This window comes from Harpegnathos saltator, unplaced genomic scaffold (genome assembly GCF_003227715.2).
Source record: "Harpegnathos saltator strain DR-91 unplaced genomic scaffold, Hsal_v8.6 scaffold425, whole genome shotgun sequence".
NCBI lineage: Eukaryota > Metazoa > Arthropoda > Insecta > Hymenoptera > Formicidae > Harpegnathos > Harpegnathos saltator.
The window spans coordinates 567493-583253 of record NW_020230234.1 but is presented as its reverse complement, the minus strand read 5'-3'; the positions used below and the strand labels follow the sequence as shown (position 1 = coordinate 583253).

Here is a 15761-nt window from a genome sequence, read left to right as displayed (position 1 = left end):
AAGTGCACGAGGAGTGCAGTGGAACCAGCCGTGTTCCGTTATCCGTTGTCGCACGGTACAGAAAGTATCGCGGTCCCCGGTACCTGGCGGTGAGAAGCATCGCGTCGCGTCACGTCGCATTGTTGCAGCCTGGCATGTCGCGCGGGTGTCAGTGCGAGTACAACGCGCACATCATGCGCCCGCACTTGCGTATATACGCCCCCGCACGCGTCGCGTCGTTCAGTCAGCCGTCGTCGCGGTGGAGTCGTCTTTCGGCGTGCTGAGGGAGCGAGAGGATATCTGACAGGACACTGCGCCGATGACGTAGTGATAGTCCGTTGACTATCGTTACGCTGGACTGTCACGCGGGTCGGGTGTGTGTGTGTGTGTGTTGTGCCCTGCTGCTGTTGCTGTTGCTGTGATCCAGTGTGACGCGCGTCACGACGCTACCACGCGCTCCCCAATGTCCTCGTCGTCGCGGCCCGGCGAGCACGATTACCAGCGATTCGACAATGACACGAGCCTACCGCTCGAACAGGAGATTACCAACGGCTCAAGCCGACGTGAGTTCCCCGGTCTCGATAGTCCTCGTCTAGAAGCCGACTGATGCTGCGAATGTTTTGAAGCGTCCTGCAGACTACAGTTTTTCATTAAGCGCTCCGAAATGTTTGTAGCTTCAGATGGGTCTCTGGATCGTTGCCTGCTGGATCCTATCCGAGATTGTTGTCTCGGTTCCACCTACTGACCTGAACCCTCTGGACCAACTCTGATAACGCGAGATTACGAAACACGGCCTCTCGCGACTGGAGCGACGTGTATTCTAACGAGAGGAATATAATTGTAGTAAACGCGCTCTTTTTTTCTAGCGTTGCCAGTCCGTGGCTAATTGTCATTCGCGGCTTCTCGAGCCGACGTGCGCGAATCGAGTTGATGAATTGTGCGAAATAGTTGTTCAGTCGGAAAATGCTTCAAATTGCATCCAGAATATTTACAAGGAGAGATTATTGATTTGTAGAAATATCCATTCATGTATATTTTTGTATTTGTACATTTGGTATATTTAAATGTATTACTTTCTACAGAAATATGTTTATGAGGATTTATTGATATATTGGAGGGATACGAAGCTTCATATTTTCTTGCAGAATACGGCTCAATGCTGTCTTCACCTTCCACTGAAAGTCATGTCAGGTCGTCGTTTGACACCGCTAACAATACTAATGAGCTGAATAATAAATATGAAAGGACAGATACAGGAACCGGAAGTATGACTGAGAATATAATGTTTACCGCACGTGATATGTCCGTGGACATAGATATGCACTGGGAAATGAATTATCATGAAGCTGCGATATTCCTAGAGGTAATTTGTGTATTGACTATATATATCAAACATGTTTCAATCGATAGCACTTAGTCATTAGTATACAGAAACATGTGCATATGTATGAATAAAAGATTGCATTCAATTCATCGCGTTATTCCTTCAAGGATGTTTATTATGTTCCCCACTGCTGGATATATATGTAATACGTGTTACATAATATACAGAGAGTTGCCTCATGTTTCTCTACACACTGAACAAATATCAAACTATCAAATAATATTGTGTTGTGTAAGACCTTAACTTACAATAAGCTTAATAAACAATTTTAATTGAATTGTAATACTCTCTAATGTTATAATACTAATGGAGCACTTGCAAACCCTTTCAGGAAGGCAGGAATAATGAGAAATTCGATTCTCATCCAAGGCATCCCGAGGATTTGCCAGCATACCTCTTAGTTCACAACAGATGGTACAATGGATTGGATTTACTGACTTCATTGATCCTTCTGTCTCTGGCATTCGTTGAAGCACCTGCTTTACCATTATTTAGAGTACATGTTGTTCATTTGTAATGTAAAATATATGTCATACGTGCCTTCATTCATTAAGATTTCGTCGTTTGTACGCGTCTTAGGTGCCAGTGTGGATGCACGGTTCGATAGAATTGCTCACCTTGATTATCATCGGTGTGCAACTGGCTTTGAAGCTGAGATGGACTGGCTGGGCAACGCTGTTAAAACACAAACGTACAACGCTAAAAGTAAGAGGAATGTTTATTTAGGTGCTACTATACTGCCGAGGAAGCAGAACACAGTGATCTCAGCTGGAAATATTTATTGTTGAGCGAGAAACAGAATATTTGCATGATCAGATCCGAATTGTTGCTCGTCCCGACAGTTGTCACCGATAATTATTCACGCTTATTACACAACGGTACAAGAGTATCAGACAGTAATCACCCATTCATTACCGATCAACGACCGCATCATCGAGATGAGTAATGAGTACTGCAATGAATATGCAATGACTTATTAGCTTACTTATATAATAAGCTATAGAGAGTTACGAATACAATGTCAGACGCATCGCGATGTGAAAACTCATCGTGAATTCAATTCGGACGAATAGAAAGAAGATAATACACGATTTTGACGTGCGAGAAAGGGGAACTAACACGGGCCCGACGTCAATCGGATTTGATTGATTTCCTAAGGTATTTCATATATGTCCACACGTGCGCGAATTTCACTTTGTTTCAGTGCGTCACACTGGCTATCATGTTTCTCGAAGCCTTGACTGTCCTGGTGCGGCAATCCTCGCATTTCCGCGTGACGCGCGCGCTAAGACCCATTTTTCTGATAGACACCAAGTACTGCGGAGGTGTGAGGAGATTCGTGAGGCAGATACTTCTCACGCTACCGCCCATCTTGGACATGCTAGGCCTTCTGTTCTTCTTGATCACCGTGTACACGGTCTTGGGCTACTTCATGTTCAGTGAAATGAACAGAAACTTCTCCACGTTGCAAGATAGCTTCGTGAGTCTATTCGTTCTGCTCACCACTGCCAAGTGAGTATGGTCCTGATACGCGAGGGCAATCTTCATCGCCGATACGAATTTTGTCGCTAATGTCTTCGCAACCCCGTAGCTTCCCAGACGTGATGATGCCGTCGTATTCGCGCAATAAATGGTACGCTATATACTTCGTCTCTTATTTGTGTACCATGCTGTACGTGATGATGAACCTGATGCTGGCCGTGGTGAACGAAACATTCACATTCCGCGAACGTGACAAATTCAAGAAGCTGTTCTTGCACAAGAGGAAAGCGTGTCAGCATGCTTTCAAGCTCCTGGTTTCCCGGCAGAATCCCGACAAGATGCGATTCCGTCAGTTCGAAGGTCTGATGCGGTACTACGCGCCGAACAAATGTGTGTATACTTAGGATTACCACTGTCCATTCTTCCAGTAGAATATACAATAGCTCGCGTTTCGTCGAACATGTGCTATAAGGACGTTCATGCGGCCGATTCTCACACGATACGGCGTGATACATTTAACAAGTGAAAGCCGGGTTCGACGTTACGCGGACGGAAACAAGTGATGTAACTTTACGATGACACTATAGCAGTCGAATGTCTGCAACGACTGTGTATGCATGTTACAGCCACGAGAGACATTGTATTAATATTTTGTCACATGAACGTGTCGGGCAGTGGCGCTTTGAGTTGCGAGGAATTCCTGTCGATTTACGACACCACGACACTCCAGTGGGAGCTGCAGTACTCCAATATACCGTGGTATCGCAACGCCTGGTGGCCTCTGCAAGTGTTATGCATGGGCGCCCACACCGCTATTAAGTGGCCGTACTTCGAGACGCTAGTGTGTAAGTATACGCGTGACGCACGCGTGAATTTATCGCAAGCCCGATGTGTGTCTCATCGCCTGTGATCTCTCGCAGATGTGATCATTATCGGCAACTGTATCGCCATGATTGCAAGGATAATAGAGCCGAGCGATAGCCTCGAGGAGTCGTCTCACGGGTTCGCCGCTTGTTGGGACACTCTGTTATTCGGTGCAAGTGAGTAAAGCCCGATCTACAATATGCTCTTGCTTCCTGTTTCCTATATTCTTTATCTTTTTCTTTCTTCAGTTATAAGGTTTATGTCAAAAAGAGATAAAAAGAAGGAAACAGAAAGTAAAGAGCATAAGGCTTAAACGTTCCCAGCCAGGTAGTGGAATACACGTCGTGTCTCTTCCACGTTGCCAAGTGTGCTAAAATGTATGCCATTTGCAGTATTCATAGCCGAGGCATTGTCGAAGATACTGGCTCTCGGTGTGAGACATTACTTGAGCTCCGGCTGGAATCTCTTCGACTTGGGCACGACGGTGATGATGGTCGTCGCCGCGTGCGCTCTCAATTTGTTCCCGTCAGCCACGTTTCTGGTTCTGTTCCGACCTCTCAGAACGCTGAGACTGTTCAAGATAAAGAAACGCTACCGAGACGTCTTCGGTACCCTCGTCATTTTGTCGCCTCAGATGTGCTCGACGGCGATTGTCATGCTAGTGCTATATTATTTCTTCGCGATTATCGGTATGGAGATGTTCGCGGGATACGATATGCGCAATTGCTGCAAGTAAGTTTTAAGCCTCGAGCTCGCGAGATCCCGCGTAAGTGGCTTTTGTTCATGGCGGCGTTTGTTCGTTTGAACGAACTCGATTCAATTGTTGAAAATGACAGCCGATATGCTTTAAAATGCTTCCTCCTTTCTTGCCCCCGACAGAAACACGACCGTTGAAGACTTCTATGAGTACTCAGCTAACGGCAGCACGGCATTGGGATATTACTATCTCAATACGTTCGACAATCTCATAGCCAGCGGTATGACGCTGTTCGAATTGACGGTCGTTAACAATTGGTTCATACTGATGAACGCGTATGCGTTTACCACGGGGATGTACACGCGGATATACTTCATGATATTTTACTTGGTAACCATGATCGTGCTGACCATCGTGGTGTCCAGCTTCTTGGAAGGCTTCCGATTCAGGATACAGTATAAGAAGTCGACTTCGAAACACGACGGTAAGCGCGCTTAGTGTTGGTGATTTCTCGCGACGCGCCTATATATGCACTCTATCATGATCCCTTTTCAGAGGAAAAGATGCTTCACGAGGAAGTGGAACTGAAGTGGGACGAGCTGCAGTGTATAATCGAGGACTTCCAGACTTTGGAGAGTTTGCGCAGCACTTTGGTCGTTGGCGGTAGCACCATGTTTGTGGGCTCGCGACCGCGAACGCGGGAGGTCCTGCAGCGGAAGATGTACACGCAGGAGATAAACAAGTGGCTGGCGGAGGCGAAGCTGGAGGAGAGGCAACTCGTATCCGACGTGACGCGCGGCACCGCCGAAGACGGATGCGGCGACGATATCACCGACACCGATCATCTAATGTTGAACGGCAACTTGCGGCATCAAGCAAGTAATAATATATCTACACGGTAAAGATACTAATACCGACACACGTAATTTAGATTGTAAATTTAATTTATAATCGTCGCTTGAGCATTATAACGGACGAACACGAATGCATCTGTGACGATGCATTTGTCGCACGGTATATGTGAGCGCGGTTCATTTAGATATTAATTATTTAAAATTATATACATTATTACAGTTGATGTTATTACAATAATGTATATAGATCTTGAGAATTAGCGGAAAAATCGATGCACCACACATTAGGTGGCTGATCTCTCTCTCTCTCTCTCTCTTTTTTAGCGATGACACAGTACTCTTAAATGACCCACAGAGCGCGCGATAGCTAATAGTCTTCAGGTTTTTGATCCAAGTAGTACCGGTAATTTTCTTTGCATATTTTATACTGTAAATTAGCTTGCGTCCAATTGTAGTAAAAAGGAAAATCTCGTCTTGCGAGATAGCAATATTAATCTCGCTGATATCACGCGATATCACACGTCGACTTCCAAGTGTAACAGCTGCACTGCGGCAGATATTAACGTTAGCCTAACGCGTACACAGTTGAACACTATGCGATTACGATAGTGTATCGAAGCGCGCGCTGCATCTCATGCATTTTATATGATTTTGACGATAAAACTTAACCCCGTAGAAAGTTCGTTTTAGGTCGTGGATTTAGGAGCGGCTTTACTTTAGGCATTCGATCGAGGCATATCAAAATATCGGTCGGTTCGACGGAAGCGCGGTTTCTCAGCCAGTTTGGGATTTCGCTCTCACTCGTCAGTTCTCTTTGCAAACGGCAGTTTCCTCTCACTTTGCGAGATTCGGAAGACGTGACGAGAAATCGGGCGGAAATCCTCACCTCCCTCGAGTCGACTCGGCATATCACGCGTATTCCTGCGCCAGTGTTATTTATACCGTAATCGACATATCTAACGTCGTTGCGTATTTTACTAGCAAGAGATTGTTTTATCGTTAACTTCCCATCTGCAATGTGATATATTCTACGTATTTATTTAACAGAAAATGTACTTTATATTTTACCGTCGTTAATTTATGGAATGTAATGTTAGTCATATATATATATATATATTATAATTTATAGAATATACGTTGTATAGTACCATCGGTTTTCTTCCATTTTCCCCCGATGCGCAAAAACTGACGATTTAAGAAAAATATCGCCTTACACGTCTTCGACCCTCACTCCGTTGCCGCCTAGTTCAGCTGGCGTGACCTTGAAGCCCTCCGCTGTCAGTTTTTGCGAGAGATTCGAGATGGTTTCGTCCGAGGTGTCCGGCGGAATCAAGACGTACGCGTGTCCACCCCCGCCAGCGCCGGTCAGTTTCGCCGCAAGTCCGTGTTTCTGGGCCTCGTCACAAATCTTGTCCAATGCCGGGTGCGACACTTCCAGCATAGACAGTATGTTCTGGTTCATGTTGATGAGTTTCTGCAAGAGAACGCGCGCACAACGTGAGTCTCGGAGGAAAAAGGCAAGAGGCGACACAAGTCTGTATCTCGAAAAAGAAGAAACTTGTTCAGAGTTTTCACTGATAAGAAAACCTTCGAGCTCTCAAAAGGCAACATTTACGCTGCTCATGTTCTCTCTAAAGATTTCCGAATCCTAGAAGGATTCACGAAGTAATTCAAATTCGTAAACTTGTGCGCTTCTTCTGACAAGAGAAGCGAAGGAACGTGCATCGAGGTACTTCTTCTTTCGAGATATGTCACACTCACTGTCGAAACTTACCATCAATTCTTTGTATTTCAAGAGAATTTCACAATTGTCCGAGAGACGGAAAATCGGGACGAGAGCTTGGAAGGCAGCGTCAGATATCCCGTCGATGGACGCTATGAAGGGTTCGTAGATCGTAGGATGCTTGGCCTGCAGCTCCTTTACCTTCTGCACCATCGTCTTCGTGCTACGTTGGACTTGCGTATCGACCAGCAGGATCTTCAGCTTCGGTGCTTTCGCCATCGGCTCCATAATATACGGGTTGCTCCTGAATTTCACTATCGAGCCGAACGTGCAGACGCTCGTGTCGATGCCGGACGGATTGCCGTGCATGACCTTCTCACACATCTGGGACATATCTGCGATGTGTCTCAAGTCGTATGGGATGAATTTCCTGGCCTCACCTTTCCGCAACTTCCACCAGTAATAGAAACACGTCACGAAGCACACTACGAACGATGCCGAGCTACCAAGGCCTGAGCCGATAGGAAACTCCGTATCCAAGTGCACACGAAAGGGCTTCAAGACCGTCCGATTCCGGTTGACAAAGACCATCGTAAAGAAAAACGCCTCCAAGCTCTGAATCTGCTCAGTCGTGGCGCGATTGATTATCGTGGGGACGAACTCTCGCACCAAACGGTACAGATTGTCGTAATCATATGGCTCGTGGTACTGATCAAGAGAGATGAAGTCTTTGATTTTCTTAATATGCACGCTTAGATACAAGTCGATATTTGGCAATGATATTTCTACCATTTGCCTCGACTCCGCTACCTCGTCAGGCAGTTCGGCAAACTCAAGTGTCATGCGTTGGTCCAAGCTAGCTGCCACTGCGAGTTTATTATACACTACCGCGTGTTCACCAAACAAGATCACCTTGCCCGGCGCCGACACTTTGAACTGATGTATCCTCATCACGGCTAATGAGATTCCGTCGAGCGAATCCTTCGCAAACCGCCGCGTCTATCTACTTGACGGAAGAATCAATGTTATATGAGATTCACGCAACCAGTCGAATTTCTCTCAATGTGGCTACTTATCAGCACTTCTTGGCTGTCTCTCGCCCCTTCTTCCCGCTGTTGCGGCTTTACTGTGTGCCTCGCGAAAGCTTTAGTGGTCTCCACTAGCTCTTCCTTCTGGGCCGCATGCACCAGGCTGAATTACATGATATTCAACTATTTAGAAGATTCATGCTGAAACTTCCAGAGGGAAAATATCGTCTGCTATACACAATGTTACCTGTTACATTAATCCAAGGCTATCTTCCAACTCGTCACTACGCATACCTGAGCCGCTACCACTGGGGTGACCTAGCGTTTCCTGCAATGCAATGCAAACGATGCTGTCTGTATTTGGAAGATATGTCAGAAAGGCGACATAAAATGACGCTCGACTGGAAAACGTAAAGTCACGTGAGCAGTTATATCACTGATGCAAATTCGGATGAGAGACGCGAAGCTCCGGAGCATAGTTCAAGGTCCCGACGCGAATGCGTTTTTTTTCTTTCTCTTTTTTTAATACAAACATGCGTATACCCAGATAGACAAATTTCGGCGTATTGGTCTGTTCTTTGTAGCTGCACTGCTGAACCAGTGCAATAAGTTAAAAACTTATTGCGCTAGTTCAGCAGTGTAGCTATAAGGAACAGACCCATTGTCTGCATAGAGACTGAATTCGAGAATTAAAATAGTAGCATAAGTACATAAAGATCCGTCTTTATACAAGAAGCATTGTAGCAGCATGTAAAAGAAGCAATCTGATGTCATGAAAATTGCGCCACATGTCATGTATTGTGTGGGCAAGAGGACGCAATTAATCAGCAATGCAAACTGATATTTTGTTGCAAAGTGGAATTATAAAAACGTATTTCTTACAGCGAGTATATTACAAACATGTTATGCTACTTCAATGGTATCATAAAATATACAATAAATATATGTATATTATTGCCAACATGTCTATCTGCGTATACAACGGTGGTAAAAATAGGCTTTCGATAACGTGCTGTAGGGCATGATACGTTTTTTGTAACGTTATAAAATAGCAGGCGACACGTATTGTTTCGTACACATTCTTGTTTTATTTACAATGGCTTTCTTTAATTCTATTTTAATTATTCTTCATCCTCAACACTTCAATGTGTTAACGCATGGCACAGCCTTTCTATTCATACTTCACACACTTTCCGCAGTTCCCCCTTGACGCGGTGAATTGGGCATAATTGAAATACACAAAGAAGAGGAGAAAATGACCGCACGAGTACACCGATACCAAAAGCGGAAACAGATCGGGATACCTCTCGGGTGGCTTCACGTACTTGCTGGCGACAGAGAGAAGCAACACTCCCGAGAGGGATAGGTAAAATGTAACGAGGAAGCAAGTCTTCTTGTTGTAACCCAAGTACGAGGAAAATCCATGTTCCTTCTTTCGCGCCAGGAGTCTCCGCTTCGAATTAGAAGATTCGCGTCTGCTCGAGCGGTCATTTGCTTTATCGTCATGAAACATGCCAGGCCACATCCAAGAAATAGTTATGAAATAAATAGCCATGGTAAGGATGTATACCAAGTATAGTCCGTCTTTAATGAGCAACGGCAACATACTAAAACACGAGATGACCAAGAACCAGAAACAAGGAAGCGGATCATTATGGAAGTGCAGCAGGACTGGCACCGCGGCCAGGAGAATCGACTTTTCGTGAACTTGGAACGAGAATAGGAAGAATGCCAGCGCGGAATTGATCAACGAAACTACAAACGCGTTTCTCCCAGGCGAGCGATATAAATGCACACAGCTCGGCGCGACTCCGCACGTCGTCACCACCAGGCAGATTTTGGCTAAAGTCGTGTTCGTGAAGGTCTTGCGCAACTTGTACACGACATTGATCGCGCACCAAACGTTAGCGACCTTGTCCTCGAATACACCCCTGGCGAATGGGAATAATCTGAGCACCACGTTGACAAGTAGATCTCTACTTTGTAGAAATGGCATCCAGATGATGTAGAACGTTGCCAGTACCGTGAACGAAACACCCATCAGTTTCATTAGACTGTGAGAATTCCAAGACCTTCCTTTATAGCTACCGAGCGTGTAGAAGAAAAACGGCAGAGCGTGGTACAATTCCATTTGCTTGTAGTTCAACGCCAAAACAAACAAGACTGAGCTGAGTGCGAACCAGTCACGAGTTATAGCGGCTACAGCGGCAATGAAGAGACCCAACGACACGCAGTTGTACTGAAAGTGCCCGTGGTCTATCATTATCAGTCCTGGATATATCAGCGCCGTCATGAGGAGGAAATACCTTAGTTTTGACTTGCCACATATATTCAACTTTTTTATTTGAGAACACTCGCATAAGCACAGCTTCATCACAAAGTAAGCAACTGCTGGTATGAAAGTCAAAACATCTGCGATCAAGACTGTCAGTCTCATAAAATGCTTATGCGTCACAGTCTCAATTCCCCTGGATTCATGCAGTCTCACAAAGGAGGGGTCGATGGTATTCGCAATGTGACCTAAGAGTAGGCTGTGGTATGCCGTCAACGGCGGATAATCTAATCCCCAGTACTGCAGGTCATTATCGGTGGTATTGATGTACCATTGGTTCACGGGCAGATTCAGTGCGATCTCTTGCCAGTGCCGCTGCGCCTCATAATCCCCGTACATCGGTGGCTTGCCTTCTCCACTGTGAGGGTGGAAAGTAACGCAGCATCTCAACAGAATGGCGCAAAAGAGGATCAGAGTGACCTTGAGCTCTCCCTGCATGTTGTGTACCCTACAGCACGATCGATCCTCGTTGGAGTATTTGTGTGTACATTCTTCACACATCATCTCATAAATTATTTGTATATACGCATCTATTGCTCAGAGATTTATCCTCGAATCGATATTAATGGTCAATATTGTTCCTTGGCGAAATTATTAATTTTATCATGAGTGACGCTACGCACATGCAAGAAAAAACGGAGAAGGCGTAAAAGAAATGCGTTCTACGTACCACTTTCCAAGCTCTCAATGCATCTATTAATTTTTCGTCGATATGTTTTTCGGTATACGGCATTCATTCGTGATAACCGTTATGAACGGATGTTATGAACCACTGTTTACCACGTTGACACTCGATGCTGCTGCTACTATCCTGGGTGTCAGTGGCCGCGTTCAGCAGAAACTGCTTAACGACTATTATCTACGGCTGCGTCCCGAAATCTACTGCCATAGGCGGCGCCAGAACGATTCATGCGGGTGGGCTATAGATGGGCCAGCGTTTATATGGGTGTGTCATGATAAGCCTGAAAACTTGGACAGAATAGGACAGCATAATTATACTAAAATTTTCTACAGTCTTCTTAGGATGGGCCAAAGGGCGAACCAGACTATTTTTAGGTGAGCCAGCGCCCACCCAGACACGCCCTTGGCGCCGCCGCTGTCCACCAGCGTTACCAGATCGTAAGATTTTTTCGCACATGCGTAATAAGCGCAACTCCGCTCAGTCCCAGTCGCGTACGTATTTCGCTGGAATATAAGGTATCGCTAAGGCTTCGAAGAAAAGAATGAGATATATTGAAAAATGAGTATAGGATAATGAAAGATGTATAACAAAAGTATATAAAAAAACCTTATTACAGGTTTCTTATGCATCGTTTTTTAAGTTCGTGCTGTCTAGTTACAATACAAACTATTTTACTTCATTACCATATAATAAATAATAGTTTTACGTTCAGCGATGATGAAGACCTTTAAAAATCGACTATTGATATTACAATGCTTGTGTATCATTTGTAAGTGTTTCTTGTTTTAATATATAATATGATAATATCAGAGAGGAAGCTGAGAGCGGTCAACACGGCGTTTTCGGCGATACCGATTTTTCGCACTGGAAATGGGCGCCATCTGCATCCATTTTGAGAGGAGAACTACGATGTTACATCCACTTTTAGGTCTTGGTAGTAAAATCTGCATGTGGTGGAAGTCCGTGCTACATCCACTTTCAGACGGTGTATGTCCATGCTACAACCATAGTTACTATCTTTGTGCCAGACTATGCCCGAAAGTCTAAAAAGAGCGGGAGGGGGGAGCAAGAAAAATAAAAGTATATATTAAATAATAAATCCTCTACATACATGTTGCCGTATCAAAGTCTCCTGTATAATAAACGATTTGATACGTCTGGAGACGCATAATGTATCGTTGCCCGCGTCCCGTTCCCTTCGTCCTGCTTCTCAATTCAGCATCCCGTCCGCTCCGGACATTCGCTCGTGGCACTGACAGTGGCTGTCGGTGAGCATTCGATCCACTCGGAGGAGCACATGTTAATTAACGCGACGAGACTCCGATTATAAATATCCCGCGAGTCGACGAAATATTTGAACTTTTAAATAAAGCATCAAAGAAAATCACGTTAATGTTGTCATGGGTGAAATCTCACCCTGATATATATTTTTTTATTTTCGAAATAAAAAAACCAAACGAATGCAATTAAATGTTATTTATTATCATTGAATATTAGATTAAAAGTAGAAGAATTATTGTACTGTAGAATATACATATCGAATGTATATATATTCTACATATTTTGATATTTTTTTATTCAGAGATGTTATTCTTATTATAATTGACGAAATGTCAATGATATCTAATTTGACTTTAAGAAACTATATCGAACTAAAATTTGGTTAATACATACATGACAGCATTTTTATTATAATAAAATGTTCTTGTAAATTCTCTTTATATATATACGGTATAATGTTTTATTTAAGTTTATATAGTATTACAATAAATAAATTATAAACCTTCATTATAGAATATATTATAATAAAAATGCTGTCATATATGTATCAAATAAGTTTTAGTTCGATATAGTTTTTGGTGCAGCCGCGCCAAGATTTTTTATATTTAATATTTTTATTGCATTGTTATAATAATTAATTTGTTACAATAACAAGTAAAATAACCATATAACTCAGTGTTCTAATAAATAATGATAAATTTTACTTGTAAAAATTTATATTATGGACATTTTTTGTAGCTAGGTTTTCTTGAATATTTTGAATAACATAACCTTTAAAAAGATATATTTTTTTTAAATATTGGACACTATTAACAAACGTGTTAAATTTTTGTAACACGATATAATTTTTACTTTTAAAAGTTTATATACATATATATCTTACAAAAAAAATAATTTGATAAGTTTTACTTATAAAATCTTATGTTATGTACATAATATTTAAAAATATATTTTTTTAAAATATTGGACACTATTAACAAACGTGTTAAATTTTTATAACACGATATAATTTTTACTTTTAAAAGTTTATGTACATATATTATAAAAATTTATGTTATGTACATAATATATATCTTAAAAAAGAAAATAATTTGAATTTGAGATTTCTAAAAATATTAAGTTAAATATACAATAATCATATATATATATTAGGTTTCTCAGTTGGCGCTACTGTTCTAATATATCACTTCTTTTGTGCAATAGAAAAGTGTTGCAGAGTTTTATTATAGTTATAAGTTTTACTTGTAAAAACTTATGTACATATATATACAATAAAAAAAATAATTTGAGGTTGATACTTCTAAAAATAACACATTACGCTTGTACTTGGCGTCTTTTTTTTACCTTTTTGTTTAAAAAGGTAAGTTTTATATAATATTAAATATACGTATTGACTTGGAGTACTCCGTGCCCACACGTGTTATTCATAGCGACGCATTCATACTTTCCCTGATCTGTTACATCAGATTCGATAATTTGCAAGGCACCTGAAATATAAAATGTGATATTCTCGAACAGCGTTCCTCTCAGGATTTTCTTGTCCAAAGAAAGATCAATGATGCGATCGCAGATCTCGTGTATGTCATGTCAATAGGGACAGTTTGAATTCGGTGTAATATGATTCTTGGAACAGACGTAAATAAGTATTGTGAAGTTTGAAGCGAGTCTCTCACAGGCATGCTTTGAAAACAAGAGTTGTTTTCATTTTCAGCTAACGGACGACGCAGGCATCAACACTGATCGGCAAGATGGGGAGTAACCGTGCTTTCCCGATTGTTTGGTTTCGTACGCTTATATATGACTCCATGATTGCGGAAAGGACATTTGCGCCTCGACGAACGACGCGCATACCGCGACATAGAGTAGTACGAGTGTCGGTAGTCGTATCGGTTAATACGCGTTTCTTTGTCCGAATCTTACTTGCGCGAGTGTTAAAGCTAGAATCAGTGTCGTCGCCAGTGCTACGACGGAGTATCCGGGGGTGCTGCGACGGAGTAACCAGAAGGAGGACGTCGGATCGAGAAGTCAGGATGGAGAGAGGACTTGGGGCGCACCGAAAGACGTGGACAGCAATACATCATGTATGGTATTCGAGGTATGGTATTCGAGTCATTATTATTACGCAGGATTTTTCTGATTTTAACGGACCTTACTCGAAGTAAGGACATACCCGAGTCGAAATTAGATCAGCATTCATAGTTTATCATCTGAAAAATGATAAAATAGCTTGAGATTTGATTATTCGGTAACCTAATTTCACGTAACATGAGTTCTACTTTTCTTTTCTCATAAAATATGAATGTCTATTTAAGCAAGGTTGCTGAGGCAAGCTAAGGTTTATGAATACAAATTTTTAATTATGTTCTCAATAAAAAGTTGCACATAATTTAGAAAACTATGAATAATGATCTTAGAATCTGATATAAATTTTACAAGTGTTGATTTTTATTCGTCTAATAATGCTCAGATTGCTGTTTTCGTTTAGAATCTGCTAGAATGTCCGTTTCTCATTCTTGTTTATCTTTCTTATTGTATATATACCGAATCTGAATTAAAATCTCTATTAGTGAAACAGCATTATTAGACATAACCGTTGTCTTTGCCTTTGCAGTTTCAGCTCTTTTGAGAGCTACAATTCTCATCATTCTCATTAGAAAAAAGAAAAGAAAAAAAAGAGAAGAAAAAAGGAAAAAAGAACTTTAAGAATGATGAGAATAAAAAGTGTTTTTCATCTCCCATTTCCTCTAATTCTTATATGATTATTTAATCCTTATATATTTATCTCACGCGCAGTTCTAACAAAGGCAGTTCTATTTACGTTTTTATCTTTGGTCTCTTTCTTGCGCTGTTAAGCGAATATATAATCAACATCAACAAAAATTGCTCATTTAAATTAAGAATATAGGGATTAAGTACATATACATTATCGAGATAGAGTATTAAATAACTGCGGAATACGTCGCTGTTGAAGATTCATCATGGGCGAGACTGCGAGAGTAGCCAGATGTAACGTTCAGGTAGGACAAAGCTTGTTCACTATTGCGCATCTAGATATTCTGCATTGATTTTTCAAATTGGATGCAATTTGCAGGATCAATGTAGAATTAATATTTCGACTCGGGAAAGACTTTTTTTTGTCAAATCCTAACTTGCAGAAAACTATCGATTTGAATGTCGGCAAGAAAAAAACGGAGATACTTTTGTTAGATATTTGACAAAACGCCGGATCCGTATTTATCCAACGTTTAAAAAATAACACGGAGAACGTTTTAGTTGAATGAATAAATTTTCGTTACTTTCCGCTTGCGGTTTTCGATCGTTAGCGGCGATTCAGAGACGAAGAGAGAGGAGAGCGAGAAAGAAAGAGAAACGTTTTGCCAGGAATTCTGCAGACCGGTTCATTTCGACAGATTCGGTATTAAAATATTAGACGTGGAAAAAATAAGAATGAAAAA

At 41.9% G+C, this 15761-nt stretch overlaps 2 protein-coding genes across 8 annotated transcripts; one reads left to right on the top strand and one right to left on the bottom strand.

The window, feature by feature from the left end:
* Window positions 1-5834, top strand: Tpcn1 (two pore segment channel 1). Of its 3 annotated transcripts, none has more exons than XM_019841919.2 (12): window positions 1-542; window positions 654-819; window positions 1125-1342; window positions 1695-1859; window positions 1943-2068; window positions 2568-2875; window positions 2955-3235; window positions 3472-3690; window positions 3766-3885; window positions 4102-4441; window positions 4589-4890; window positions 4962-5834. In XM_019841919.2, the coding sequence occupies exons 3-12, from the start codon at window positions 1136-1138 to the stop codon at window positions 5306-5308; spliced, it is 2415 nt and encodes an 804-aa protein (XP_019697478.1). In that variant the 5' UTR covers window positions 1-542; window positions 654-819; window positions 1125-1135; the 3' UTR covers window positions 5309-5834. The 3 variants fall into 3 exon arrangements, with proteins under 3 accessions (XP_019697478.1, XP_019697479.1, XP_011141279.1); XM_019841920.2 differs by having other exon boundaries at window positions 654-822; XM_011142977.3 differs by lacking the exon at window positions 654-819 and having other exon boundaries at window positions 2-542.
* A 367-nt stretch (window positions 5835-6201) lies between these two features.
* On the bottom strand, window positions 6202-11465 carry gny (ALG6 alpha-1,3-glucosyltransferase garnysstan). Of its 5 annotated transcripts, XM_025301511.1 has the most exons (6): window positions 11014-11438; window positions 8259-8339; window positions 7773-8174; window positions 7035-7691; window positions 6409-6734; window positions 6202-6271 (listed from the first exon to the last, which is right to left on the bottom strand). In XM_025301511.1, exons 3-5 carry the CDS (start codon window positions 7932-7934, stop codon window positions 6471-6473), a joined length of 1083 nt encoding a protein of 360 aa, XP_025157296.1. In that variant the 5' UTR covers window positions 7935-8174; window positions 8259-8339; window positions 11014-11438; the 3' UTR covers window positions 6202-6271; window positions 6409-6470. The 5 variants fall into 5 exon arrangements, with proteins under 5 accessions (XP_025157296.1, XP_019697483.1, XP_019697481.1 ...); XM_019841924.2 differs by having other exon boundaries at window positions 7035-8174; window positions 8251-8339; XM_019841922.2 differs by having other exon boundaries at window positions 7035-8174.
* Between the last annotated feature and the right edge of the window lie 4296 nt (window positions 11466-15761).

What these genes read in the sequence shown, in the direction of transcription:
- Tpcn1 (XM_011142977.3), top strand. Translation starts at nt 443, where the DNA reads ATGTCCTCGTCGTCGCGGCCCGGCGAGCACGATTACCAGCGATTCGAC. An exon ending in AAGCTGCGATATTCCTAGAG is followed by an intron (nt 1,343 to 1,694) that starts GTAATTTGTGTA and finishes AAACCCTTTCAG; the next exon opens with GAAGGCAGGAATAATGAGAA. An exon ending in CACTCTGTTATTCGGTGCAA is followed by an intron (nt 3,886 to 4,101) that starts GTGAGTAAAGCC and finishes TGCCATTTGCAG; the next exon opens with TATTCATAGCCGAGGCATTG.
- gny (XM_011142973.3), bottom strand. Translation starts at nt 10,781, where the DNA reads ATGCAGGGAGAGCTCAAGGTCACTCTGATCCTCTTTTGCGCCATTCTG.